This window comes from Dreissena polymorpha, chromosome 3 (assembly GCF_020536995.1).
Source record: "Dreissena polymorpha isolate Duluth1 chromosome 3, UMN_Dpol_1.0, whole genome shotgun sequence".
In the NCBI taxonomy this organism is placed as follows: domain Eukaryota; kingdom Metazoa; phylum Mollusca; class Bivalvia; order Myida; family Dreissenidae; genus Dreissena; species Dreissena polymorpha.
In genome coordinates, this window is record NC_068357.1 from 108895762 (window position 1) to 108923648 (window position 27887).

At 34.2% G+C, this 27887-nt stretch overlaps 1 protein-coding gene and 2 long non-coding RNA genes across 3 annotated transcripts; 1 reads left to right on the top strand and 2 right to left on the bottom strand.

The window, feature by feature from the left end:
- Positions 1-12: 12 nt before the first annotated feature.
- Positions 13-13056, bottom strand: LOC127870956 (uncharacterized). The gene is made up of 4 exons (XM_052413560.1): positions 12862-13056; positions 11957-12019; positions 2522-2644; positions 13-538 (listed from the first exon to the last, which is right to left on the bottom strand). The coding sequence occupies exons 1-4, from the start codon at positions 12908-12910 to the stop codon at positions 423-425; spliced, it is 351 nt and encodes a 116-aa protein (XP_052269520.1). The 5' UTR covers positions 12911-13056; the 3' UTR covers positions 13-422.
- LOC127870959 (uncharacterized) lies at positions 5379-7670 on the bottom strand. The gene is made up of 3 exons (XR_008045018.1): positions 7543-7670; positions 6866-7031; positions 5379-6093 (listed from the first exon to the last, which is right to left on the bottom strand). It is a non-coding gene; the product is annotated as an uncharacterized LOC127870959 (long non-coding RNA).
- On the top strand, positions 7795-9879 carry LOC127870958 (uncharacterized). Its single transcript, XR_008045017.1, has 3 exons — positions 7795-7901; positions 9132-9318; positions 9733-9879. It is a non-coding gene; the product is annotated as an uncharacterized LOC127870958 (long non-coding RNA).
- Positions 13057-27887: the final 14831 nt, after the last annotated feature.

A 27887-nucleotide genomic window follows, 5' to 3' on the forward strand; every position in this document is an offset into this window, starting at 1 on the left:
ATATTTTTGAAAACAATGCAAAGCAAAAAGTTGTAATTTGCATGGCGGTAAATTAGATATTGAAAAATCTGCGATGTTAACATGAGAACTAAAACAAGGTGTATGATGCACATAAATAAAAAAATAACACAATTTCAAAGCATGGTTTTACTTTAACGGTAAATATTTATGTAGCTGATACAACAAAAACTGAAATATATCACAGTTAAAATACACTATGAAAACAAATATACTATTATAGTTTGCATAAAAGTGCTAGCGAAAACGTATATATAACGGTATTACACTTACAAAAATGATGCACACAATTAACTTATAATATTTTAATAGTCGTTCACGTGTACATGTTTAGTAAACGATAATTGTCCACTATTGAAGCGCTGCATCCGATTTTGTGCGACAATGCCCCCAAAGGACCGACTTTAGCGTCCGACGCCAGGAAGCTGCCGTCCAATCTCGCGTATTCGTTCAAAGGGGTCGGGATCGGGTCGGGGATCAAACCTGATTGGCGGAAAGGTGATCCTCTCTGGCACTTGCACTGGTGGTTTAAAAAAATATAAGATATGATAGACAATGTTCATTTAAGTAAATGGAAAGGAATGATAAACACTAAACACCAGAAGCAGCAGCAACCGCAAATCATCAGCAACAACGATTACTTTTCCAGTGGTTTTGGGACTGATGCTACCAATATCTATACGCGTTTTACAATTAATACGCGTTTTATAATGCAAATGCTTTATTTTCACTATTACTTTTATCATCATCAATTCCACTACCACACCAAGCAGCAGCAGAATTAGCTCATCAACAACACTTCATCTTGAAGTTGGTGGATCGGTTTAGTAGTCATCCGAACAAAAGCACGTTCGATTTCCAGCGCGGCACTTGGCCATGATTTTATTTATGAAACATTTGGTGCTTTAGATCTAATTCAAGTAATACGTGTGTTTTATACTGGCATATGCACTTAGCTATCAGCCTAGTCAGGAAGTATGAATAGACAAAGGTGGCTGAAATATATTTCAACACAGAACATATCAAAACAAACAAATATACTACATGTACCACTCAGTTCGCAAAACAACTTTTAGGGAGACAAGTACGTTAAGGGGAATACCAAATTAAAAGAAAAACTTTCATTTAATTTGGCTTTTAACCCAATATGTTCCGTCAACTCACCTTGATCAAATCTCGACCACTATTCCCGATCAACTCACCTCTATTTTATCTCGGCCACTGTGCTGAATCTTTTTACCTATATCAAATCTAGGCCACTGTGCTGAATCTGTTCACCTATATCAAATCTCGGCAACTGTGCTGAATCTGTTCACCTATATCAAATCTCGGCAACTGTGCTGAATCTGTTCACCTATATCAAATCTCGGCAACTGTGCTGAATCTGTTCACCTATATCAAATCTCTGCCACTTTGCTGAATCTATTTACCTTTATCAAATCTCTGCCACTTTGCTGAATCTATTCACCTATATCAAATCTCGGACACTATGCTGCATCTATTAACCCATATCAAATCTGGGCCACTTTTCTCCATCTTCTCACCTATATCAACTATGCGCTACTTTTCTCCATCTATTCACCTATATCAAACTCGGCCACTATACTGCATCTATTCACCCATATCAAATCTGGGCCACTTTTCTCCATCTACTCACCTATATCAAATCTCGGCCACTGTGCTCCATCTACTCACCTATATCAAATCTTTGCCACTTTTTTTTCATCTATTCCCCTATATCAAATCTCTGCCACTATGCTGCATCTATTCACCTATATTAAATCTCGGCCACTGTGCTTCATTAATTCACCTATATCAATTCTCGGCCACTACGCTCCATCCACCTACCTATTATCAAATCTCGGCCACTATTCTCCATCTACTCACCTATTATCGAATCTCGGCCACTATGCTCCATCTACTCACCTATAACAAATCTCGGCCACTATTCTCCATCTACTCACCTATTTTCAAATTTCCGCTACTATGCTCCATTACTCACCTTTATCAAATCTCGGCCACTATTCTCCATATACTCACCTATCATCAAATCTGGACCACTATGCTCCATCTACTCACCTATAACAAATATCGGCCACTATTCTCCATCTTCTCCCCTTTTTTCAAATTTCGGCTACTATGCTCCATCTGCTCACCTTTATCAAATCTCGGCCACTATTCTCCATATACTCACCTATTATCAAATCTCGGCCACTATGCTCCATCTACTCACCTATTATCAAATCTCGGCCACTATGTCTCATGTACTCACCTTAATTAATTCTCAGCCACTATGCCCCATCTACTCTCCTATTTCAAATCTCGGCAACTATGCTCTATCTAACCTTCTGAACTAAATCTCGGCCGCTATGCCACTCACCTATATTAAATCTCGGCCCCTATGCTCCATATACATTTTGTACTCTTCTAAATTCAATCTCGGCCGCTTTGCCCCATCTACTTACCTCTATCAAATCTCGGCCACTAATCCTCATCTACTCACATATATCAAATCTCGTCCGGCAGCACTTGGTCACTCGACACACGGCTAAACCCGACACACATGGGCACGGACCCACGTCCCGCTCCGTGGCCCGACATGTTCGTAGAAATGTGGAAATTTTTTCTGGAAGTTAAAAACACACATTTATTTTCAGACAAACGCATTTAGGGTGGTTGGAGATTAAGACAAGACTAATATCCATAGATTCTCAACGAACTTGCCAACCGACCATGGTTGTAGGACTTAATTGTTAAATCCCTAGACTGTCTGGCCACAAAACCAGCTCTTAAAACAATTAAATCAATTAACTGTTTATTTGACCAGACGTGCGCTTTTCAAAGATGGTGTTCACCCTATTGCGTATTTACTCTGTCAGTGTCAATTAATCTGTTTTCGATCCCAACCGGTTTATGAACATCGCCTTTGTATTACTTTATTCTTACAATCGGTTAAATAACACTAACGTTTAAACTTTAAATATTTGCTAAAAAAAAGTATCATCAGAATAAGAAACTTTATCAATAACTCCTGGACCATGTAAAAAAACAATGATGATGGTTACAATTAATTATAATTATTATTGTTATAAACATAAGCCTTAAAAAGCATGTTCGATAAATAAAAGATTAATTACTTAGGTTTTTATTACATAAGCTTACGGGCGAGTTTTAAATATTTAGTCAATTAATTGAACATAACCTTACGATGCGCCTTTTGAAGTCTGCAGTTGATTAATTGCCACTTATTTATCAATGTCGTTTAAAACAACAACAAACCACATTAATTGAACATAACCTTACGATGCGCCTTTTGAAGTCTGCAGTTGATTAATTGCCACTTATTGATCAATGTCGTTTTAAACAACGACAAACCACATTGTGGTGTTGATAATATGGTTCATGCAAGAATAAAGATTGATGATGTTTGTTAGCCACTGTTTTCATTTTTGTCATCATAGTTCAGCGATTTAACACCGGTTTCTTATGTAAATTACGATATTTACAATAATATTGTGTTTTATATTTTACATTTTTTTTGACACGAAACACTTAATTTTTACTATCCATGCTTCTTCATTCACACTAAACACGTTAAATATAATGTTATGGTTAAATAAAATAGACCTGGTTAACTAAGGTTAATAATATAGACGACTAGACAACGAACAAAAGGTGAACAATTGAACACCAAAACCCACTTCCACTTTATAATCGCTAAAACTGCATATCAAAAACAACTATATATCAAACCTGCATGTGTGTTCTATTCCGATGTAAAGGTCACGGACTGGTTGACACCGTGAAACTGCTAGGGTTATCAGTATTGCATAAATACTAAAGTCTTTATGACTACATAATTCGTGAGTAAAAAGTCTTGATCGAAGATTTATTATTTCTTTTCATCGATTATCCCATTGCATATTTTAATTTTGGGGCGAATTACAGAACTACATAATTAGTGAGTAAAAAGTCTTGATCGAAGATTTATTATTTCTTTTCATCGATTTTCCTATTGTATATTTTAATTTTTGGGGCGATTGCCTTCTGCAATTCGAACCATATGTAACATAATATACGTATACCGGAAAGTGTAGTCCGTTACTGCATTTAACCACTTTGCATCCAGATTCTGCATTCGCAAACAAAATAGCTCCGATGAGCGCGTTCTATCCATGGCAACGTCTTTTCACTGTGGCATTAGCACCCGAGTAACACGCAGTCCTATGGAAGGTGTATACAGCGACGAAATATCGGTTCAATACTGAACTATCTACACCGATACAGCGCATTTATGTTCTTTCGTTTTAAGAAATCAACTGCGTTCGCAATATGGTCGACAAAATTGAATATATATATATATATGAATAATAATTGAATCTACATGATGTATAGAAACCTTATGATAACGTTTGTCTTCACGAAATCTCAGATACATATATAGAGAATATATGGTTGGTGACTTTTGATATCATGTGATATAAGACGAGTCTGATATGGCGTAGGAAAAGGCGAGGCTTGCCATATCGGCCTTCACGTGCGAAGTCAAAGTGGGTGGGGAACGTGTATTTCGAGTCGCTGGAACTTCATAATGAAGCTGCTTTTGTGCAATATTCAGCGACGTTACCAGCTGTGTGTTAGACGAAACGAAAATGCTTTGGTTTTGCATCGTGTTTTGAGACTGTCAGGGTGACATGATGGATTAATTGCTGTTTGAGTGACAATAAATGAACATGTTTGTGTTTGGAGATTGCTGAGGTTAATATCTTCACAATTGGGAAATCCCAACATAAGTTGACTGCCAGTAGCAAGAGGTAATGATTTTTTTAAAATGGGAATATTTGAATGATATTTGGCATTGATGTTTTACTACTTAAAACAAACATAATGATGTCTTTCTTTTTTTATTTGGATGAAAAATAGATTTTTATGCTTTTTTTAAAACACGTAAAAAAATAGGTGAATTTTTCTGCTGTTTTTTCTGCCAAAAATCTGGTTCATTGCCAGCAAACAACTGACATTTGCATTTAACCAGCTATTTTGGCCATTTATAAGTTATTTTTTATCTATGTGAATGCCTTTTTAGACATAAAACACATTAAAACATATTAATAACAAATATTTTTTATTGGTTTGCACTTTTTACTGCACAGTTTATGGCAGAATAAAAGGGGGCATACAAATATATATTTATGTGCGTGAATAGCCTTTGTCTTTACTGCTATCAACAACAATTCTGCAGCTTTTTTAAGGTTTTATTTTCAATGATAACTAATGTGGAACTAACACATAATTTGTTGACACAATTTATATTTGTTGTGCATACACAATATATAAATACTTGTGAAATGCCCAATTACACCACATTACATAATGATGAATTAAAATGACACATGCCTCCCAATCACGAAGACGAGTTGTTCAAATAAAAAAACAAACAACATTGTTGATGTGTTTTTTTTTGTCAGTCAAAGGTAGCATATAGGCAAAAACAAATCCCAAAGATTGAAATTTTTCATAAGTGATGATTGATGAATCAATTTACTTCAACTGCACTCTCACATGTCAGACCGACAGTGTCATGAGCAGACATAGTGGTCACTACAAAACGGTGAAATTCTTATGGGGGCTTTCAATAGTTTTGACAAGTTTTATATGTTGTTCACTAAATTAAAGTAAATTGTCCATTAGGTAAAATAAGTCCTCAAATTATAAATACACCACAAGAACAACAGCCAATACTTAAATAAGGTTAACATGAAGACAATAGTTCACTGTCACACATGTTTAACAAAAGTAAAATCATTTGCTTCATTAAATAGGTTCAAAAACCAAAATTCTTCTTATTTAAATAAGACCTAACACTAGTTATTTGAACTTCAGTGTATCTGTAAGTATTTTTCCTAAGATAGGTGACTAACAAACCTATCCAATGGTTTAAAAAATCTTATATTCAGTTATCGCCTATGGCGATTTCTTCCTGATTTCTTCTCTTTTCCTCCCGCTGCCTTCAGCTTCTTTGCCTCAATCTTCTCCATCGGGGCGCATTCACAAACGGCAGCTTCTTGGGGTACTCTGTAACATGTAAATGAACATTTGAGCCGCACTCTGGGAAAACGGGGCTTAATGCATGAGCCTAAAGTGTCATCCCAGATTAGCCTGTTTAGTCCACACAGGCTTATCAGGGACAACACTTTCTGCTTCAACTGGATTTTCTTTAAGAAGGGACTTTCTTAAACGGAAAATAGCTTAAAGGTTCATTGTTTTTACCATTCAAGGCTTTTTTAAGGCTGTTGGGGGAAGGGGCCTTAGCCTTCATATTATATAGGTTAAAGTGTGTGAAACCCAAAATTTGGGGATACAACTCACGCTATGTTAGTCATAGGGGAATGAAATTTCCAGGCGTAAGTTTCTTTTTTTGGGTTAAGTGCATGAATATAATGAAAAATTTGAGAGGATGTAGCCTTTTTATGAAAATTTCTGAGGGATTGTAGACTAGATTAGGCTACAGCTTTAGAATTAAAAAAAAAGACTGCTCTTCCTTATCTTGTGATATCAGTATTCTTAAACTCAATTATGTGATATATGTCTTCTTAAACTACATTTTGTGATATCTGACTTCTTAAAAGCATAACAGTATATATTTCAAATGCATAAACATTAGTGAATTACAATAATGATGATTAATTAATGTTGATAATAAATGTATTTCAAAATGACCGATACATTGCCATAAAATAAAATTACGTGGGGTTTATGTTTCAAAATGTCATTCTGCTGAAATGTCATTTATATACTAAGAAAAGTATTTATTGGTTAAAATTGCAAATTATTTTTTATCTAGTACCTGATGCGGAAGCTTCAACTTTTCAGCTATTGCAGCCCGATCCTTTGTAAATTGACCTGGCTGCGGTGATACACGCTCACTGTCAGACTCCGAACGCTCACTGTCAGACTACGAGTCAAACTCTTCCCAATCCTGAGACTCTGACTTATTAGTATCAGACATTTGTCTGCAAAAAGAATAATTGAAATCAAAGAAATAATATATCTACATAATATAACTAAAATACAGTGACTGTATCGAATTGTTGTTCACATCCGACGTTAAATAAAGATTCTTGTATCTTGTATAATTAATGCTATATCCGAAATACTTGCTGTCCGAATTGTGCAAGTCTGTATTTTGTATTATCGAAACGTCTATTTACAGATATACGAATGAAATCTACCATTACGATATAAGGTCGGCATAAATATATCCTTCAATGATGTTTAGCACGTACAACACATTTTTTGGCAACTTTACAGAGGAAAAAAAGAACAATTGATATTTACGTCGTATGAATTTTCAACAACGGCGGCCATCTTGCCATTCATGAAACGGGTCAATAGTGGTTCCATACATTAGCAACAACCAGCAGAATCACGGCATTTTGCAAAGCAATCAGTGGCATGAATGGAAAGGAGAATGATTAACCTACAAAAATAAAAGCAATTTTTCTCGTGGGCAATGTATCTTACCTATTTTTCTCGATCTCGGAAATTTTCTGAGGCTTTCTTTTAATCTTCAACGCAACTGTGTGGAAACGAAAGTGGTTTGCCCGCGAACATAAATGTATTAACTTACATGATTAGTGGTTATTTTAACCATATCCAATCGAAAACCACTTTAAAAACGACGTAATTCCGACCCCCTATCGGCACTATTTTTATGAACGAGATTTCGCGCAGGAATTTTTCAGTAATAAATGAGCCGTACGCAGTTGCCTCCCTTGTGCCCATCGCTACTGCCAGTTTGACCACTGATCTGCATAATATCAGTGGGATAGCATGCTGAATCCCGCAGCTTCTGCACCATATGTTTCCTGGCCGAGTGGTTGGTAAGTTGCATTGTTATGTATGCATGCTTAAACACACATGTTTCATTATTTGTGCCATTTTTTAACACCCATTCTCATGCTGATGAACCAATGATCAGTGCCAGTTGTTCTACTGTCGCGAACTGTTTATTCAAAATTGTGGAAAAATGAGTTGCGCACTGTTCGAAATTGTGAAAAAATGAGACACGCACTGTACCAAAATTTGAAAAAATGAGTCGCGCACTGTGCAATTTTGTGGGAAACATTAGTTGCCCACTGTTCATTATGATTTCAAAATTGTGGAAAAATGAGTCGCACACTTTTCATAAATAAAATTTTGAAAAAATGAGTCACGCGCTGTACAAAATTTGTAAAATGATTTGCTCACTGTTCAAATTTTTGCAAATAAATAAGTCATGCACTGTTCATTCAAAATTGTGGAAAAATGAGTTGCGCACTGTTCAAAATTGTGAAAAAATCATGTCACGCGCTGTACAAAATTTGGAACAATCATTTGCGCACTGTTCAAAAATGGGAGACAATTTTGTGGGGCACTGTTCATTCAAAATTACAAAAAAATAAGTCAAAAACTCTTCAAATTGTGAAAACACATGAGTTGCGCATTGTTCAATATTTGTAAAAATGAGTCGCGCACTGTTCAAAATTTGGAAAAAAAGGAGTCGCGCACTGTTTATTCAACATGGTGAAAAAATGAGTCGCGCACTGTTCACAATTTTAAAAAATGAGTTGCACACTGTTCAAAATTGTGAACTAATTGAGTCACGCACTGTTCAACAAAAAATTCACTGTTGAAAACTGTGAACAAATGAGTTGCGCGCTGTGAAACTTTTTTGAAAACATGTGTCGAAAACTGTTCAAAATTGTGTCGCCCACAGATCAACATTGTGAAAAAATGAGTTGCAAACTTTTTTTAAATTGTGAAAATTTGAGTCCCGAACTTCTTTAAATTGTGAAAATTTGAGTCGCAAATTTCTCAAATTAGGAAAACAAACACCTATTCCCTTAATAAGCAAAAAAAGCCCCGAGTCCATAATAAAAATATTTTAAGTTAAAAGAAATTCTTAATTATTTTTATATCATTTTGTATTAATAATATTGTGTCTATTAAAGTTGTAATTTGTTCAAGTTGTGCCATAAAAATGTTATTAAAACACTCTATTTTGAAATGTTATCTCCTGTTGGATTTGTTTTATTTTATTATAATATGAAATGTTTTTCTTTTAATGGCAGAAAGTTGCGACCACACATTCCATGGGTGATGATATCTACCAAAATTCTTGGCGGCACAGTTCTACCCTCGTCAGTTGCACTTGTCCGAGTCTTTCTCTGCCTCTCAACCAACTCGAGATATTCCCCCCCCCCCAACTGCATCCCGGCACAGCTTCACATCAACCCATCTAATTAATTTGCCGGAAAGGTAATACTTTTTTGTCGACAAATTTATTTTTGAGAGTATTTATGTAATTGTTTTATCTGAACATGTTATAAATCTATATGTCACTATATTTATAAAGTTTCAATTTTAATACAAATTATATATCTGGATTCTGATTTTTAAACCTTTGCATGCTGGGAAATTTGTCGTCTGCTAAAATGTCGTCTGCTGAATTTGTAAAATAAGCATTTTCTTCATTTTTTTCAAAGATTACTATCAGAATAGCAAACAGTTTTGATCCAGATGAGACGCCACGTTTTGTGGCGTCTCATCTGGATCCAAACTGTTTGCGAAAGCCTTCAAAATTCGGTTCCAGCACTGAAAGGGTTAAAGCAGTTATGCAATGAATGTTTGATGATGTTTTTTTTTCTAAAGGAATCTTTATTTTATTTTCAGGTTGACCACACAAATTTCCTGTTTGGTTGTGGAGATAGAATCATTTTTTTTTGTGAAAGTTTGATTTCAGACACTTAAAAATTGAAATTGCCATGTATTATTAGGCATGGCAGGCATTAGCAAAGCATCTCAATCAAGTATTAATTATTTTACTTTGTCAATGTTAATTCATTGTGTATGCTATTCACCTGTTTGCCTTGCTTTTTATATGAATGACACAAAAAAGGAAAGCATTTGTAAAGAATTAGTAATTTTTTTTATATATATAATCTTAGACGAGATGTTTAGTGAATATTTGTCATAAATTCTTCTTTAACTGATCAAATCTGTGATATTTAATTTAAAACGTGTTAAGTATATCTGTGTTACGTTTTAAATGTTTATCATTACTGTTTTAAATTGTGTTCATCTGCAGCCAATGAATGGTAGCGGTGCACCTTTGTATTTGTTTATTTTTTTTCCATTGATTAATGCTCATTTAATTTATATTTCCCTATAGATATATACTTAATAAAGTGTTAGTTTTGTTTAAAAAAAACAACTTATGGTTTATTAATGTTCTAACTTCTGAATAAAATATGAATCGCTGTTTGTTTCCATTTAAATCAAAGAAGCGACATACCGCGCCTACAAAAAAGTAGTTCTCAGAATGGGCGGGGCTAAAACATGGAACGCTAAAAAAATCATTGAGTAAACCAAATATGGGCGGAGTTTTAAAACGGATATTGATGGGCGGAGCTTAAAACTGTTATCGGATGGGTATCCGATAACACTTTAAAATATCATGTCAGCGTCTCCAACGTAAATGCGCTGTCGTGGCATGATAAAACACTAAGTCAGGGTAAAAACCTAGGTCACCAGTTTAAATGATAATAATCAAAATTGTATTAACAAACGTTTCGCAGTTATAAATTGGCACATACGACAATGACTTGTTTTAAAAAGCAGCATTTACTTTTAACCCCAATAGCTAAATCATATATTATGTTGACAGCCTGTCACCCTTCCTTTATTCAATCTGTTTTATTAAACAAAGGTGATTGGTTGGCATTACGGTGTATAGTGTTTTTACGACCACAAACTTTGAGCAAAATCGCCAAACCAGTACTTTCAGTACTTTGAGTTTATATTGTATTAAAACAAGACAAGTTATGTAAATGGAATTTCCATAATGGAATTCTAGTCGTAGAGGAATACGTATGTTCAAATGATAATCATTAAATGGTGATTGCACACTTTTCCGTAGTAAAATATGTATATTCCAACGATAACAATTAAATGGTGATTGCACATATTTTTTATTTAATATAAAAAATTCTCATTTTAAATTTGTCATCATATTTTCTTTGCTTTTAGAAAGTGTAAAATGGGAACTGTTTTTGTAATTTTGTCTCCATAACATCAAGAAGTTGCTAAACAGTGCACATACATCTCGACATTTGCGTTTAGACACACTCTCAATAACGTTGAATGGGTTGTGTTGATTTTAAACTTGCGATTTTAAAAATGATAACTAAATTTAAAAAATGAATTGCGTGGTAGGTTATGCAATAGGGCACAACTGCCTTGCCATTAGCGCTTTGATTGTCTATTGTCAAGATGATTGATACTCTTAGGAAGGAGTTTATGGAAAAAATGTGCTACATTTATCTACATCAGTTCAATTTATGTATATTTACATGTATTTCAGCTTAATATTGTTTATTTGTATTGTCTGTAACCGTATCCTGTGTTGGCATTTGATGATTTGTCCAACGATTTTATCATGTGTTAGCTTAGACATGAAATGTATTGATCGGAAATCTGGTTGTTCTTGTTCATTTCTTTGTTACATGGCTATTCAGCGCCATTTTGAACAAATTACCATTATTAATCTCACTTTGTCATCGGGTTACTTTACATGAGTTGATAGTACGAACGTTACTATTAACCCATTTATGCCTAGCGTCTAGAAAAAAGGCCTTGGCAAACAGCGTAGATGAAGATTAGACGCCGCATGATGCGGCGTCTCATCTGGGTCTACGCTGTTTGCTTAAAGGAATTTCTGTAAGAAATATTCAAAAAATAGAAATAAATATACCAGACATCCCTTATTTTGGAAATGAATTGATCCAATTTAGGAAGATGGGAGAGTCCACTAGGCATAAATGGGTTAAACTTTACATCCAGCGCATTACATAAATTAGTAATATTTACACGTGTTACCCCGTGAACAAACTCATACCAGTTTGCAGCAGGTTTCCGGCCGACACACGTGGATGTAGTCCGTTATTAATCCCACATTTACCTGTAAAGACAACAAAATAAGTATTGATCTATGAAAAAACTGTACGAAGTTTTTGACAACAAAGTATACATGCACTCATTTTGCACTGACCTTTAACAAAAGAAAATCAGTGTGTGATTAATTTGTATGACATTTATAAAGCGGAATAATGAAATAGGGGATAGACAAAAAACATAGATCCGTTTTTCGACGATCTTTTGTTCTTTTAATAAAATATTTGTATTAATATTCATTAAGAGCAATTGATAAATACAAAGCGTCGTAAATAACATGTTGGCAGGTAGGACAAACACAACGGTATTTAACCCATTTATGCCGAGTGGACTCTCCCATCCTTCTAAATTTGATCAATTTATTTCCAAAATTAGGAATGTCTAGTATATTTATTTCTATATTTAGAATATTTCTTACAGAAATTCATTTAAGCAAACAGCGCAGACCTTGATGAGACGCCGCATCATGCGGCGTCTAATCTTCATCTACGCTGTTTGCCAAGGCCTTTTTTCTAGACGCTATGCATAAATGGGTTAAGAAAACCATTAATTGGTAAATTGATTTAAATGTGGGACTTATACGTACTTATATGCGAAGCGAAATTATATAATGTAATTAGAAAGAAAACACGGCACAACGCCTGTTACTATTTTTTAATGATAGACATAGTCCGTATTGTTTTTTTCTCCTAAAATAAATTAATTTCAATTTTTATTCAAAATTAGGATCGTTTATACAAGCCAATAACCTTGAGTCTGAAATACTTAAATACTCTAAGCATCCTCGTTGTAATAAAAAAACACATTTATTACAAACAAAACACAACAACAAATACATTTATAACTTACCTCCAGCAAATAACGTGACAATTATTATAAGTATGCCAACATAATCCATTGTCGGTAAAGTTGACCGCAAGGCGTACTGTTTACCGTGGTCATTAACAATGGTGCTCTTTATATTCTCGTCCAACAAGTCAGAGTAATAAATCACATGACTCTCATACAAAGTAATGTAAATATCCTGCTATAAATATTAAACGGAGGTTGTTTACTGTCACAAAGTTATGAAGTATCCCGTTTGTTGATATAAACTGCCTCAAGTAGAAATAATATATTCTGGTCATTATCTTTCTAGTGGATGACCACTAATTTGACAAAACATATTACAAACATTCGGCACATGGTTTTTTACCAGACTATTTTCATTTTATACAATAGAACATAGGCACATCATGTTTATCCTATCACTACTGTTGATAAAGAACCAGAAGAGGAAGACTAATAATTTAACGACAAAGATGATGATTCAGGCGTCGTTAAACAACATTGAGTTTTTTCGTAAGGGTCGCTTTAGTTAAGAGTCTAATTAGCTTATATATATATATATTTATATATATAAATAGAGTCTAATTAGCTTATATATATATATATATATAAGCTAATTAGACTCTATATATATATATAAATATATATATATATAAGCTAATTAGACTCTTAACTAAAGCGACCCTTACGAAAAAACTCAATGTTGTTTAACGACGCCTGAATCATCATCTTTGTCGTTAAATTATTAGTCTGAAAATTTCTGAAAATAAACGAAAGCTCCATGCACACATAATCTACCCAACCGCAGTACATATCTAAGTTTTCAATACAAATATAGAAATGAAGTTTTTAGATGTCAAACAACATTGACACAATATGTAAATCGTGCAATTTCGTTTGCAAAAAACTAAAGTTTGCTTGTCAAATGCTTATTTACCAACTTACTTGATATGAAACACTCATGTCAAAGTTGCTGTTAATGAAATGCAACAACAAGCATTTAAATAAACAAGTATTTAATTGCTACGCTTAAGTCATGTTAATTCAGATGTGTCAGTCCTGTCAACATAAACAAGAAACACTTTGCACGACACCACGAGATAAACATAAAGACGATATAAATTTTTTTTTTTAATAAATGCGCGTCTTTGTAATCGTGACGATTTTATGTTTGCCTTGTTTTGCAATATAATTTTACATTTGCTAAATGGCCTTTCCCATTCCGCCCAAAAAACTATTTTGAAAAAAGACAACTTACGAGCAGCGTAAAAATGCCTTGCGCATGTTAACATTTTATTTACATTTGAGCCGTGCTCTTTGAAAATGGGGTTTTATGCATGTGCGTAAAGTGTCGTCCCAGATTAGCCCGAGCAGTCCGCACAGGCTAATCAGGGAAGACGGAAAATGTCGTCCCTGTTAAGCCTTTGCGGACTCCACAGGCAAATCTGGGACGACGCTTTAAGCACATGCAATAAACCCCATTTTCACAGAGCGCGATTCGTGTATATCCAATTTGATAACTAATTGCTTCAAGTATAACGCGTCGGCGATCGAGCTTCGGGTTTTAAGCATGATTCGAGACAATATATTATAAATGTAAAACAAAAAAAAATGCGATATAATTTTCCTCAAGCTACCGAGATTTTTAATTTGCAAATGATAAATTGATTGATTTTGATCATCAGACTGAAGTGTTATGTTTTAAGATTTAAATGCTTCATGACCAAAAGAAGAACATTTCTAAATAAATGTATCGGAAATGACACTTTTTATCAAAGTTGCGGACACAGAGCATCATTATGATTCATGCGTCGAAGCAAATTGCATTTTGTTGAATCTCTACAATAAATACCGATCAAGTAAAACCATATCGTGAAACGTCATTAGAACCTGAGATACCGTAATCTCCTTTCAATCAAACACCGCAATGATTACAGGTTGAACCGTCACAGCATTATTGAGGACTTCATATTGTTTTGGATACTAACAATCTAAAACCCTATCCTTTAGTCGTTTGAATTGATTTCCTATCCACACGACACTAGTTCAATAAGAGGATGTGCATATGATTTAATTCTGACTGGCCCTTCGGTTGAATGTTTCTCTGTCTGGCTATTAAATTGATGCAATACGCAATGTAAAGTCTGCATTCGCACAAAAACCTTCCTATAATAAACCTATTATTGGTTTTGCTGGCTTTTTGGTGTTCGTGTTTTGAAAGGGATGCTTTCTCTTGGTGTGTGTAACGTTTTGAAGCGGAAGGATATTCTTTCCTTTGTAATTGTTCTTGAAGCTTTATTGAGAAATGCGCATTGTGGGATTCTGGTTTTATTTTTTGGCAGGATTAATTTATTCAGTATAGTGACCGTCCTTTTATAAACACAAAGTAAAAGTATAGTTGTATAAGAAAAATATGATTCCCATTATCAAAACAAGATCTATATTTGAAGCAGGTGACCAATTGGCATAATTTTAGACACAGGAAACACAAAATGCCAAACAACAAGTTAATGAGACTTAGGTTAGTTGATGAAAAGCTTTACAACCGTTTTAATCCTTTCAGCGCTGGAACCGAATTTGAAGGCCTTTGCAAACAGTTTGGATCCAGATGAGACGCCACAGAACGTGGCGTCTCATCAGGAACCAAACTGTTTGCTATTCTGATAGTATTCTTTGAAGAAAATCGAAGAAAATGCTAATTTTATAAATTCAACCGACGACATTTTAGCAGACGACAAATTTCCCAGCATGCAAAGGGTTAAAGGTGACATGACCTCACACTTGGACAAGTAATATTCACAAATCAGTCAGCGTAAATACAAATTTATCTTTTACATTTCTATAAAGGATAAAACGGTATAATTTAATTGCGATTTCACTCCTGAATGATCGGATTTTAAGCAAAGCAATTTTATTGTAACTTTCGTATGCGTTAAAGTATCAATACAAGCGAGAGATATATAGCACAACTTAGTTTCATAATCGTATTATATTATAGCACTCCAGGGAAGATGCCGCACTGTCGGCCGCGTATTGTCAAATAACACGACTTTGTCGCGTATGCTTATCCAAACTTATATACTAATTATTGGTTTCTTAAATTAATTAAGCATAAGAATCTTCCTGTAAACAAATTAAACAGTCGTATTGGTGTAGTTGATATGGTGTACGCCTAACGATCCGGAGGTCACGGGTTCGATCCCCACCGTGGGAGCTCTCCGTTCTTTAAATTTTCCCCCTTAGACACAAAGTACAGGGTCAAGTCCCGGGAAACGGACTCAGAGAGTGTCAAATGAGCAAAAGGCTTTCTATGTAATCGAGCTGTATTAAATAGGTATAAAATAAACAAAATACTGAAATGCTATCTATAAAATTACATTTATTTTGACAGATTTTTGCCATTTTATGGGGTTCCTGTTGTGGTTCATACTATAAGGTTTTGTTAATTATGTGCAGTTTTCATATCCAATCAGAGGTTCGCAAATCTATGTATTCTGTTTGGAGGTCCCTTAAATCAAATGAGATTTATTTCGTATAAAATAACGTCTAACACCTTATGAAGCATCCCACCAATTAGATGTCAGTAACAGTAAGACATAAGTGAAAATGCTTGGTGTTATAATATTCTTTAAAACCTAAAATGATGCTGTATAAATGCATTCATAATAATTATCATAAAGTAAATATATCAATTGATACTATAGACAAATATTGTTGAAAATGTACATTATATGTTAGGAATACTATATACTATATAGAATATTAGTTCATGATATAAATGAAGTCATTATTTAGAAACTACTGTTTTGGAAATGATATTCACACGAGCTTTGCCAACCCATTCCCATTGAGCCAGTATTTAGATTTCCGCTTGCCTGAACGTTTGTCTCGAGCAGAGATGCTCATATCGACCCGTTGTCAGTTGGACGATTGCAGCATTTATCTGCCCGACATTGAAATTATGTCCTTAGGCGTTGCAATTGACATGACGCCTTATCTATGATCGCTCCGCCCACTAGAATTGATCCACCAATCAGCGATCGATTAATCGGGCGCTCTCGTTAGCAACGACCTGTCCGCCATTTTCTAGACAAGCTACTTGTTTAGGTTCACTTTTATTCCAACGAGTTTCTTTTGTTTTCCTCTTTAAAAAAAGATTAAAAATGGTTAAACGGTGTCAATGGGGATTATGTAACTCGGACAATCGATATCCTGAAAGATTAGTTGGTGGCATTTAATTTATATCGTTTCCAAAGCCGAAAAGAGATCTTGAGAAGTGTAAGAGATGTATAAATACATGCGGTCGTCACCACGAACAACTGAACGTCAACACTGTAAAAGACAATTTTAATATATTTTTATCGGATATACTAGCAGATTTAAATAGTTTATGTTATCGATCTGATTATCACATAATATTTCACTTTAAAAAAAAATAGTTTTATCAGTTACTAGGTCAGAAGCGAGGTTCATCTGCATTACTTAAAGAGAAATAAAACCCAGCATGAAGCCTAATTCATGCTGTGTTTTATTACTCTGATAGTAATGCACTTAATTGACATCATACATCTTATTTGAAGGTGACATGTGATATATTATCTTATTAACGGTATCTACACATTTGCACTCATGTGGTGTCACCAAATAAACGCTTTTAATCCACACTAGGGGGTCGAATGCCTAGATCTCATTTTTTAAACGAGTTTCGTTTATTTTCTTCGGATTAAAAAACGGAAATGAAATATGGCAAAAACGGTGTAAAAAGGGTTAATGCAACTCTGACATTTGGTATCCAGAAAGATAAGTTAGATGAATTAAATTTATACCATTTCCAACGCGGCAATGCGGTCTTGACAAGAAGGAGTGGAAGCTTCAAGAATTACCGAGATCCCCTGTATAGAACATTAATTTATTTCACAAACTTGAAATGTCATATAAGCAATAACTAAGCATTATTATGTATGTATTATGTCACGTGTGCATGTAAAATAATTGAGAATTTTGGTACCCAATTCGTGTAACTTTACGAAATCCCCGTTAAAAATCGCGTTTCTGTGGGTGTCAGAAACAAGTGAAAACCATTTTGTTATAATTTTTATAAAGACGTATCGATAAATGCTATTGTAAAAGAGTTATTATTACTGATATTAGTTAACAAATAAATGCGGTAACTTCGGGGAAGTCGGTACCTGCGCGAGCGTCTGATATTGGTAGCCTTATTAATTTATAATAGCCTGACCGTATTCCATTTCGTACAACGCTAATTTTATATCAGACAATGTCCAAACTAACTGTGTTGTTTTTGCGCTTTAAATTATAGTGATTGATAAATGTCCCATAAGCAATGTTTAATATGATTAATATCACTTTTATACGCAATAACATGTGGGATTAAGGTACCCACCCGGCGTCAGAAAGCGCGTAAAACTTCACCGAATTCCCAGTTATAAAGCGCTATTTCGTGTCAAATACACGGGTAGGGGGGAATGTTTCGGTAATAATTTTGTTAATAACACGGGTAAATACCGGTGAAGTGTTAATTTATTGCAAATACCACCATTGCACGTAATAACGGCTTCGATTTCGGTAAGCGCGCAAGCGTTTGAGAGCGTGTTTAATGTACCGATTTACCCGTTATAAATAGCTGATGTTCTCTTTAATCGTATATTTTTTTGCATTTGCAGAATAACTAAATGGCATCAACCCCTTTACAAGTGTAATATGGTGTTAAACAAGTCCATAAAATCATCCGGAATATCGCGTAAATCTATATGCAGTCTATAGGCAAAGAAGCCATTTTGGTGTTAGCTTGTCTAGGTTTTCTTCCCGCTGAGCCACGTGATTAAGTGGGCGGAGCGATCACTGATAAGGCGTCATGTCAATTCAATCACGCCCTGTTGTTTTCAAATCTAATCAGATACAATTTACGACCTTTGCTGGATTACATACGTATTTTAGAATTTACAAGGGCGTGTAATTTTTTAATGATTTGTATTGTTAGTGGCGTCACACTAGAGTAGTTTAAGTTAGTAGTTTGAGTAGTAAATTGGTAGTAGGAGGCTGGATTGGGTAAGGTCTGATCGTTTATTTTAAACACACTGGCTTATGATATTCTGTCATATTATAGAGTATGTTTAACAAAACAAAATGATCAACGAAAAGGAGCAATTTAGAGAAAGGTACTTGCATCAAAACATATTTTAAGAAAATTAAATAAATAAGCGTGATTGAAACAAGTTATACGATCCTTGGCAAATTATAGATGGAGCGTACGCCGTCCCCCTTCAGCGTCTCTTAATCCGCCTATTGCCAATAATATATTTCTAAACCATGACGCTTCCAGCGTATAAGATCGTTGGCATCGCGTTGTAACAGAGGATACAGTGGCTGTCCAGTCGACTTGTTGATCATAAAGTTACTGTCTCGTAAGTACTGCGTACGTAAGACTTTTAATACGACTGTAGCGCAAGCCATGGTAAATACGTGTGACTAATAGTGTGTTTGTGCTTCGTGGATATTTTCATGGAATGACTATTATGGGTGTTTTATTTGAATATTATAAGCGTCTATATGCTTTAAATATGAGGTATTTCGGTTACTTGGCTGGTCCTCAAACTTTGGTTTGTCTGGTTTTCTTTTTTGAATTAGATGATTGACATATACTTATTAACATTCATGTATATTGATCTGTTCGTTCAACCGACGGTGTATATAATTGTTTTAAAGTCTAAAGAAAACCGAGCTCATTATGAATGGAGCGAGCCAGTCTGGCAATTCTTCTTCACTTAACACCAGCAATTTCATCGTTGCAAATGGAAAGACACTGCTTGCTTTGGAGGTTACTAATATCGTAATCTTAACACTTATGCTGATAAGTGAATTTGTAGGGAATGGACTTATTTTGTTGGTTCAATATTATAACAAGCGCAAGGGGAGCACAGACGTATTTGTTACGGCATTGGCTGCCTTTAATTTCTTTGCTGGGATATGTTCCATACCAATGATGATACTCCGAGTTCGTGAAACAATTTGGCTAAGCGTGGCATCGGATCTCTACTGTGGGTTCTACGCCTTTTTTGTCTATTCGACCAGCATAGGAATTAACATTTTACTGACCGCTATTGCAGTTGACCGATACATAAAAACATGTTGGCCACTCAAAAATGTAATCACGAAACAGAGAGCGTATGTATTCTGTATCGCTTTCAGCATTATAACTATAATCATGTGTACACCTGCATTTGTTTCGCGTACATATTCGGACACGCGCTATAACTGCCAAAAAGAATTAATCGGCGCAATTTTGGAATACATTTTAACAATTCTTTTTGTTGTCTTGTTCTTCACAACCATTGTCACGTACATACTTGTCGCCAGGGAACTGAGACTAAAAAATAAAGTTCGAGCTGCGCAAATCAATGAGAATATTTCTACTTTATCGCCTGTGGCAGGGCCAAGCAATGGCGTCGTCGGCGCTGATAATACTTCACACCCTACTCACATAGTGGATCCAAAAGCTGCCACAAAGTCTGCATTGAACATTGTTAAACAGCGAAACCTTGCGCAGATTCGCCAATCGGATGAGAAGATAAGGAGGATGACCTTTGCCATGTTTATAATTACAATGATATTCGTCTTTTCTTGGATTGTTATGTGGATTGCACTTGCTATTCCTGATTCGAATAGCGGCGTTGTGAGACTGGTCAAACGAATGTTAGGAGAATCACCTATCATCCAGTGCGTCGCAAATCCTGTCTTCTACGCATGGTTAAGCTCGGAGTTCCGGAGAAAAGCAAAGGCGTTGTTAAGGAAAGCATTCAACATTCGGACTTAATTTTTCGTGGACACCCTTTGGAAGGAAAATTCTCTCATCATATCTAGTATTGCGTTAATATTGTTTAATTACTTTATGTTGTAGCTCTTTCCTGGTGGATTAAAAGGATTTTGTTAATATATGTGAATATAAATAAATAAAACTACATAATTTAAAAACTAGTATATAAATATACGTATATACTTACTTATCGATTGAGATATTTCGGCGTAGCTGTCTTAGCCAAGTTTTGACTTTAATTTACCTTTATCTTTAGCCATAAAAGTGTTGGAACAGAATCGCGTCAGCAGACACACATGTATAAATCCACAGAGTGCACTTGCTTATTTGGGCGAATTCTCTTAAAAATTTGGCAAAGTATTTTTGAAGATTATTGGAAAATCAATTGTAAAGCATTCCTATCTTTTACCTTTGCTGACGTCCATTGACTCTTTTCACAAACTATTAAACATGCTTTTCGATCAAATGTATAGTTCGTTTTCTCCAGTGTAAAGTTACCATTTATTTCAAGCGGACATTCTCAAAGAATCACAATATTCTTACTATGCTCGCCGATAAACCAATTTTTATATGGTTAATTTAATATAATCGACAACGTTGTGACAATAAAGACGACGAAAAATACCATTTTCTTTGATAGTTTTATCATCATTTGGAATATTGTATCAAAGTGAAACGATTTTAATGCGTTAAAATTGAATGATATTAAGCATGAATGTGGGTTATATTTTGCGATATCACGTGGACATTTACATAATGCATAATATGCATGACGCTATATCTAACGGTCCAGAGATAAAGGTAATATCATCGGAATCCCAGTGTTAAAAAAAACCCTTTTTTTCCATTGTGTTACTTTCTTACAATCTTTTGAAGCCCAAACATTAAGAAGTTTTTTTTTTAAATAAGCTATTTGAGCATGAAAATAAGATTATCCGTGATTCCCCGTTTTTCTCAAAATTCAGTTTGGTTTAGCGGAAATGCAATGTTTCAGATTGTCCAGTTTTAAAGCTTACAATAACTTGTATATTTTAATGTCAATTTAACTTTTCATAGCTATGTATGTCATTCATAATCTTCCTCTTATGTATCTGTTAAATAATCATAACGCCTGGAAATATCGAATACCTTATATTTTGAGAAAGTAACAACTAATTTTCGTAAAGCAAAGTATGGGGCAGCTGATCATTTTTCTTTTATATATATATTATAAATGTGTTACTTATCTTAAGTCTTCATTTTCGTTTTCGCTTTAAGACATATCCTCGGCGTATAAGTTACACTGAAAATAGGGGACGTCTCCTATGCTCTTTTCAATCTGATTATTTTCCTTAGGAATAAACAATTATATATATATATATACTCTAGTTATGTTACTTATCTTTGTAAATAATCTAATGGCTGTATTGATTTGTTTCATTTTGATCTTTTGTATGTGTATATACTCGATTGTACTTCCTTGCTTATAATCTGTATTATATGTTAAGCTCTTCATGAATGGAGGAAAATAAAAGTCTATCCATCTATCTGATCATTTTTCTTATATATATTTGTAATCAATTTTAAATTTACTTTGACTATGTTAGATCAGATCCGGTGTGTGTGTGTGCGCGCGCGCGCGTGTGTGTTTGTTTGTGCACTTATAAAAGCAAGTTACCACACGAACATTGAACTTCAATTTCATGTTCTGGCGAATAATTTAAACATACGTGATATCTTTAATCCAAAAATAGCCTAGTCCATAAAATATTGGTAATAATTGATAGTTTAATAAGATATTAAATACAATTAGATGAAACATTATTACATATACGTCGCAGTGTCTGGTCTTTGATTTCAAATATGAAGGATATTACAGTCATACAAAAAAGAAACACGATTTCTCAACAAACAAGCGAAATGTCATGTTTTGAAAATTAATTAAATTAATTGAAGTAAGAGTAACTTGCGAGAATAAGTGATTTTTATAAATTTAAAGATACTTAAATTCTTCTCCGTAATTAATAAGCAACTACGTAAAAACGTGACATAACTATGCAACAACACTGTAAAAGAAGACTTGAAATTCAAAAGATGTTTTAGATGGTTGATTATGGCACTTATGGCGATATTGATGATAATTGGTCTTAACACACGTATTAATCCGTTCTTATGGCCCTTGCTATCATACATAACCAAGCAATTAGATAAAACTTTATTCATTTTATAATTTTGATATTTAAATGGACGTCGGTCATTATTCGTGATATACCAGCAGTGACAACTAAGAAACCTTCTGCGTTAGTGAGATAACAACTTAGTTGTATGAACTTACTATATAAGGATGGTAAATGAAACCATGAAGACTCAAGGCCTTACTCAGTTCTCAATATAAACTAATCATATTGTATAAAGTGGTCATAAACGAACTTAACAGTAAAAATAATATAATCGTTTATTAGGTTGATATTATTGTAATAGATTTTATTGTCAGATGTAACTGCTGTCGCTAAGCACTAAGAATGTATGATTCGCAATAACTTTAGATATGGCCAAGGAACTTTATATTTAAATCAAAACGACATCGGATTGCAACAACCAAAACATGTCTGAAACCTATAAGTACTCCTGCAGCGCCAATTTTTCAACTTAAACTTCGCACTTAATGTATAAATTACAATTAAAGTGTATAAATAAAAACGCAAGCTTTTACATGTATCCGTCAATAGACAAATATACAAAAATACTGACCTCAACAAATTTGAAGTATTGACGAAATACATATTTACGATTTTGTGTTCCGAAATGATGCAACAGATAAACAAGTTACCTTCCGGAATTATTGAATAATCGAGAGCAACCATATTAACTAATAGTTAGCAACAATTTATAGTGCCGTTAAGTCATCAGTGTATTATATATATGCGAATTTTAATCACTTGGGTACGAATAATAACGATTAAATCACGATTCAAGATGTTTGTTAGGGTTGGCAGCAGGGCAGTGGTATTAAGTTTCAGAATTCAAGTTATGGTTATGTCGATTATAACACCACATGTAAATTAATAATATCATTTTATTTAGCTCTTATGTAATATCACATTTACTTTCCCATCGAGTGAGAATGATGGATTAATTTTTTCACATCAAACAAAACCAGTTGTCCTCATCAGTGTGTGTGTGTGTGTGTGTATTTGAGATTTATTTACAGGTCGTCCAGCGTCTTCTCGTCTACAGCTGTATCGACCTGCCCCTGTGACCCTTCAGGGGAGAAAATAAGGTCATATTATACATCATAGCACGATGGCCAATGAGACCTTAATGTGACTAGATGCTTTTTTTTTTTTTTTTTTTTTTTTTTTGGATTATGTAGTGGTTTGCCTTTTATCAAAATGGTTTTTGCAGTATTCCTATTATCTCTAGATTAGCATTATCCTTATTGGCATTAATGTTAATTCCTTATAGTTTGTGTGTGGTTTTTGTGCTCTCCGCCCCAAGAGGTGTTAGTGGGGGTTCGAGCGGGATACAGAGGGCGCCCCGATTCCAGAGGCGCCCCTGGTTCTTTTAAGTGCCCGGTGTACAGCACCGATACACTGCACCCCCGTTTAACGTCCCTCGCGAGGACTTGTTAGTAACAAACAAGATTATACAGATATTCTCTATTGCCCGTGTCTTTGTGTAAATCACACATGGGCTCTCCTCTGTTTGTGGCCTATTGGATATTGTTCAGGTGTTTTAAATAATGATGTTGCAAGGGTCAGCATGAGTGTTGAAGTTTAAAATGAGAAAAAGGGGCGCGTTTGTGTGGTTGGACCGAGTGTAGACTGGTTTGGTTGTTTTTTTTTTTTTGGGGTACAGGGATGACAATTTCTTCTGGTTCTACACTTTCTTTCTTTGGGAGACACTTTTCACGCGCCCTTTTTTTTTTTGAGAGATAGATAGCGAGAAAGAGACGGAGAGACGAGCTAGAGAGAGAGGGAGAGAGAGGAGAGGAGAGGGAGAGGGAGAGGGAGAGGAGAGAGATAGAGAGAGGGAGGGATCGGAGGGAGGGATTGGTCTTTCTTTCTTTTTCTTCTTTCTTGTCTCCTTCCTCTCTTCTCGCTCTCTCTATGATAGAGAGAGAGAGCGCACGTTCTTCTTTCTGTTTATATTGCTAGTGGTTACACAGATGGCAATTATATGTATTTGTGCATTTTGTTCAGGAGGGAATAGATCTGGGATGTTAATGCTGACCATCCCTCTAATTCGATCTGACCCTCATAGTGACAAGGGTAATACGTGCAGGTTAGCAATACACGGTTTACAATTCAACGTCAAACGTAACAAGGCACAGGCATGCAAGGAAAAAACTTACACTACACTACAAGAACACATCGCCTACGCTACAGTTGGGGAAACAACAACAACAAATACCGTCACCATTCTCTTTTTATTTTTATTTTTGTCATGTTGGGTATGTCATGTCAACGGGGCCAGAGTGCACGGATGTCATGTCAACGGAGCCAGAGTGCACGGGCGAGAGATATCTCTTCAGGCGCGCCCTCTGGCCCAGCCGACACGCTCTACTCAACAGTCTTGTACATATGGGAAAAAATGTTAAGTAATCACATTTAATTACAACAATATTTACACCTATAGGGGTTGCACTGTGGATAAAATTTGCCCACGTGCGCACTTACTGCGTCTTCCGATCCTGCGTGGAAGTATGTTGTCTGTGTGCTTTTCCCCTACCTTCGTCGTTGTTGCTGATTACAGCTTTGGAGAAGGAAAACGAGGGTCTCGCGGAACCCTGGGTTTTGTTACCTAGAGCGCTATGTCCTCATCATTAATACTAAACATGTTGATTAATACTCCACATCAAAACACATAAAACAAGAGCACCGCATAACGGGTGCCACGCTCGGCTGCGGGTTCAGTTTTGAATAAATGAAAGCTTATCAGAATATTTTTAGAGGTCACAGTGACCTTGACCTTTGACCTAATGACCCAAAAATGGGTGTGGCGTGTGGAACTCATCAAGGTGCATCTACATATGAAGTTTCAAAATTGTAGGTGGAAGCACTTTGATTTTAGAGCAAAATGTCAAGGTTTTAGCACGACGCGGACGGTGGACGGCGGAAGACACGACGAGCTGGCTATGACAATACCTCGGGTTTTCTCCGAAAACAGCCGAGCTAATAATATTTTGAAAAGTAATCGCGAATCAAACTTAGCATGATTGTTCTATTTTTCTGTATATATATATATATATATATATAATATATATATATATATATATATATTTATATATATATATATATATATATATATATATATATATATATATATATATATATATATATATATATATATACAGAAAAATATAACTGAATATATATATATATATATATCTATATCTAGATATATATATATATATCTATCTATATATATATATATCTATATATATATATACAGAAAATATAACTGAATATATATATCTCATAATATATCTATATCTATATATATCTATCCTCTATATTATATATATATATCTTCTATATATATCCTATATAAGACTATAACTGATATATATATATATATATATATATATATTATATATATATATACAGATACATATAACTGAATATCTTAACCTATATATAATATATATATTATATATATATATAAGATATATATATATATATATATATACAGAAAATATAACTGAATATATATATATATATATATATATATATATATATATATATATATTCAGTTATGTATTCTTCTTTAACCTGAATGTATTTCTTCTAAAATCATAATGAATTCTCCATTAGTCATAAAATTTCCTTCTTCGACCAAAATATACTCCTTCCTTAAACCATAATGTATTTCTTCTGAAACCATAATTTATTTAATCATAAAAATAATGTTTTTCTTAGTTAAATATATTTTTTTTTTCTTAAACTAAGATGCATTTCATTTTAAACACGAGCTCTGCTAATGCGGTTTAAACCACACTTATTTGGACGTAAGAGGTAAATGAAATATAATGTATGTATATTATTCTTATGTCAGGTTGATATATTGCAATCATCGATATATACATTCATAGCCTTGCTATATAACTTTTAAAACAAAACCAAATCGACTATTGCTTCTTGATATTTGTTAACATACAATTATAAACATATTCTACTCAATATAAACAACATGGAAATCCAGTTGCATCCTCAGGACTTTCATCTTGTAATGCAAATGATGTTCTTTAGTTTTCGAACGTTAACGAGTACACAAGCTATTGTCACAGATCAAAAACAAATACACAATCCACAAATAACAACCATCAACAAGCAAATGCTAAGCACATTGTTTGTTAAATCCGTTTTAGGAAGTTGTAAGCATCACACACCAAGAATATTAACAATGTATTTAAGTGTACATACATTTTTATAAGTGTTTCGCAATCCTCTGTTTTTTCTGGATCTGGTAAACTAGGCTCTTAACAATATTCATATTCAGATCGACCCCGCTGGCTCGTGAAGTCGCTGAGCCAGATTAAGGCATATATGATCTTTTAGCATATAGTTCATATCAATTTGTATATATTTTAATTATTTTAAAACAGATTACTTAACGTACTGTTTTGTTTATTTCTTTATTCTTTGTTTTATTCACCCAAAAAGCAGTCTGAGATTGAAATTTAATTTAATTTTACGGCGATGAATTTAAACATGCGCGAGAGTTGTAATTAAAAAATAAATATTTCCATACAATATTGTCGGCAAAAAGGGAATGTTTTATAAGAAATAGAAAACAATTAGTCGCAATATTGTTACATAAGTATCGCATTACAACGCATTTGATTTCAATTATAAAGGATATGATTGTCATGAGAACATTGAATTCAAGTAGGAGTAACTTGTGAGAATTAATAATTTTCACAAATTAAAAGACCCTTAAATTATGCTCAGTAATTAATTAGAAAACTACTTCAAAGCGGAACATAACAATTAAATAACACTGTTAGAAGATCTAAACTTCAAAAGGTTGTTAAAATGGTTTATTACGGCAATTATGGTAATTTCGAAGCTAATTAATCCGTACAAATATACTGTTTCGGTGATTTTCATGTCTTGTCATACTTAACAAAGCAATTAGAGAACGAGATTGGATTTAACTTGAATGATGCATTTCAAAAATGTGCTTTAAAAACGTGTTCCAGTCGTTCTTTAATCAATGCAAGTAATGACAA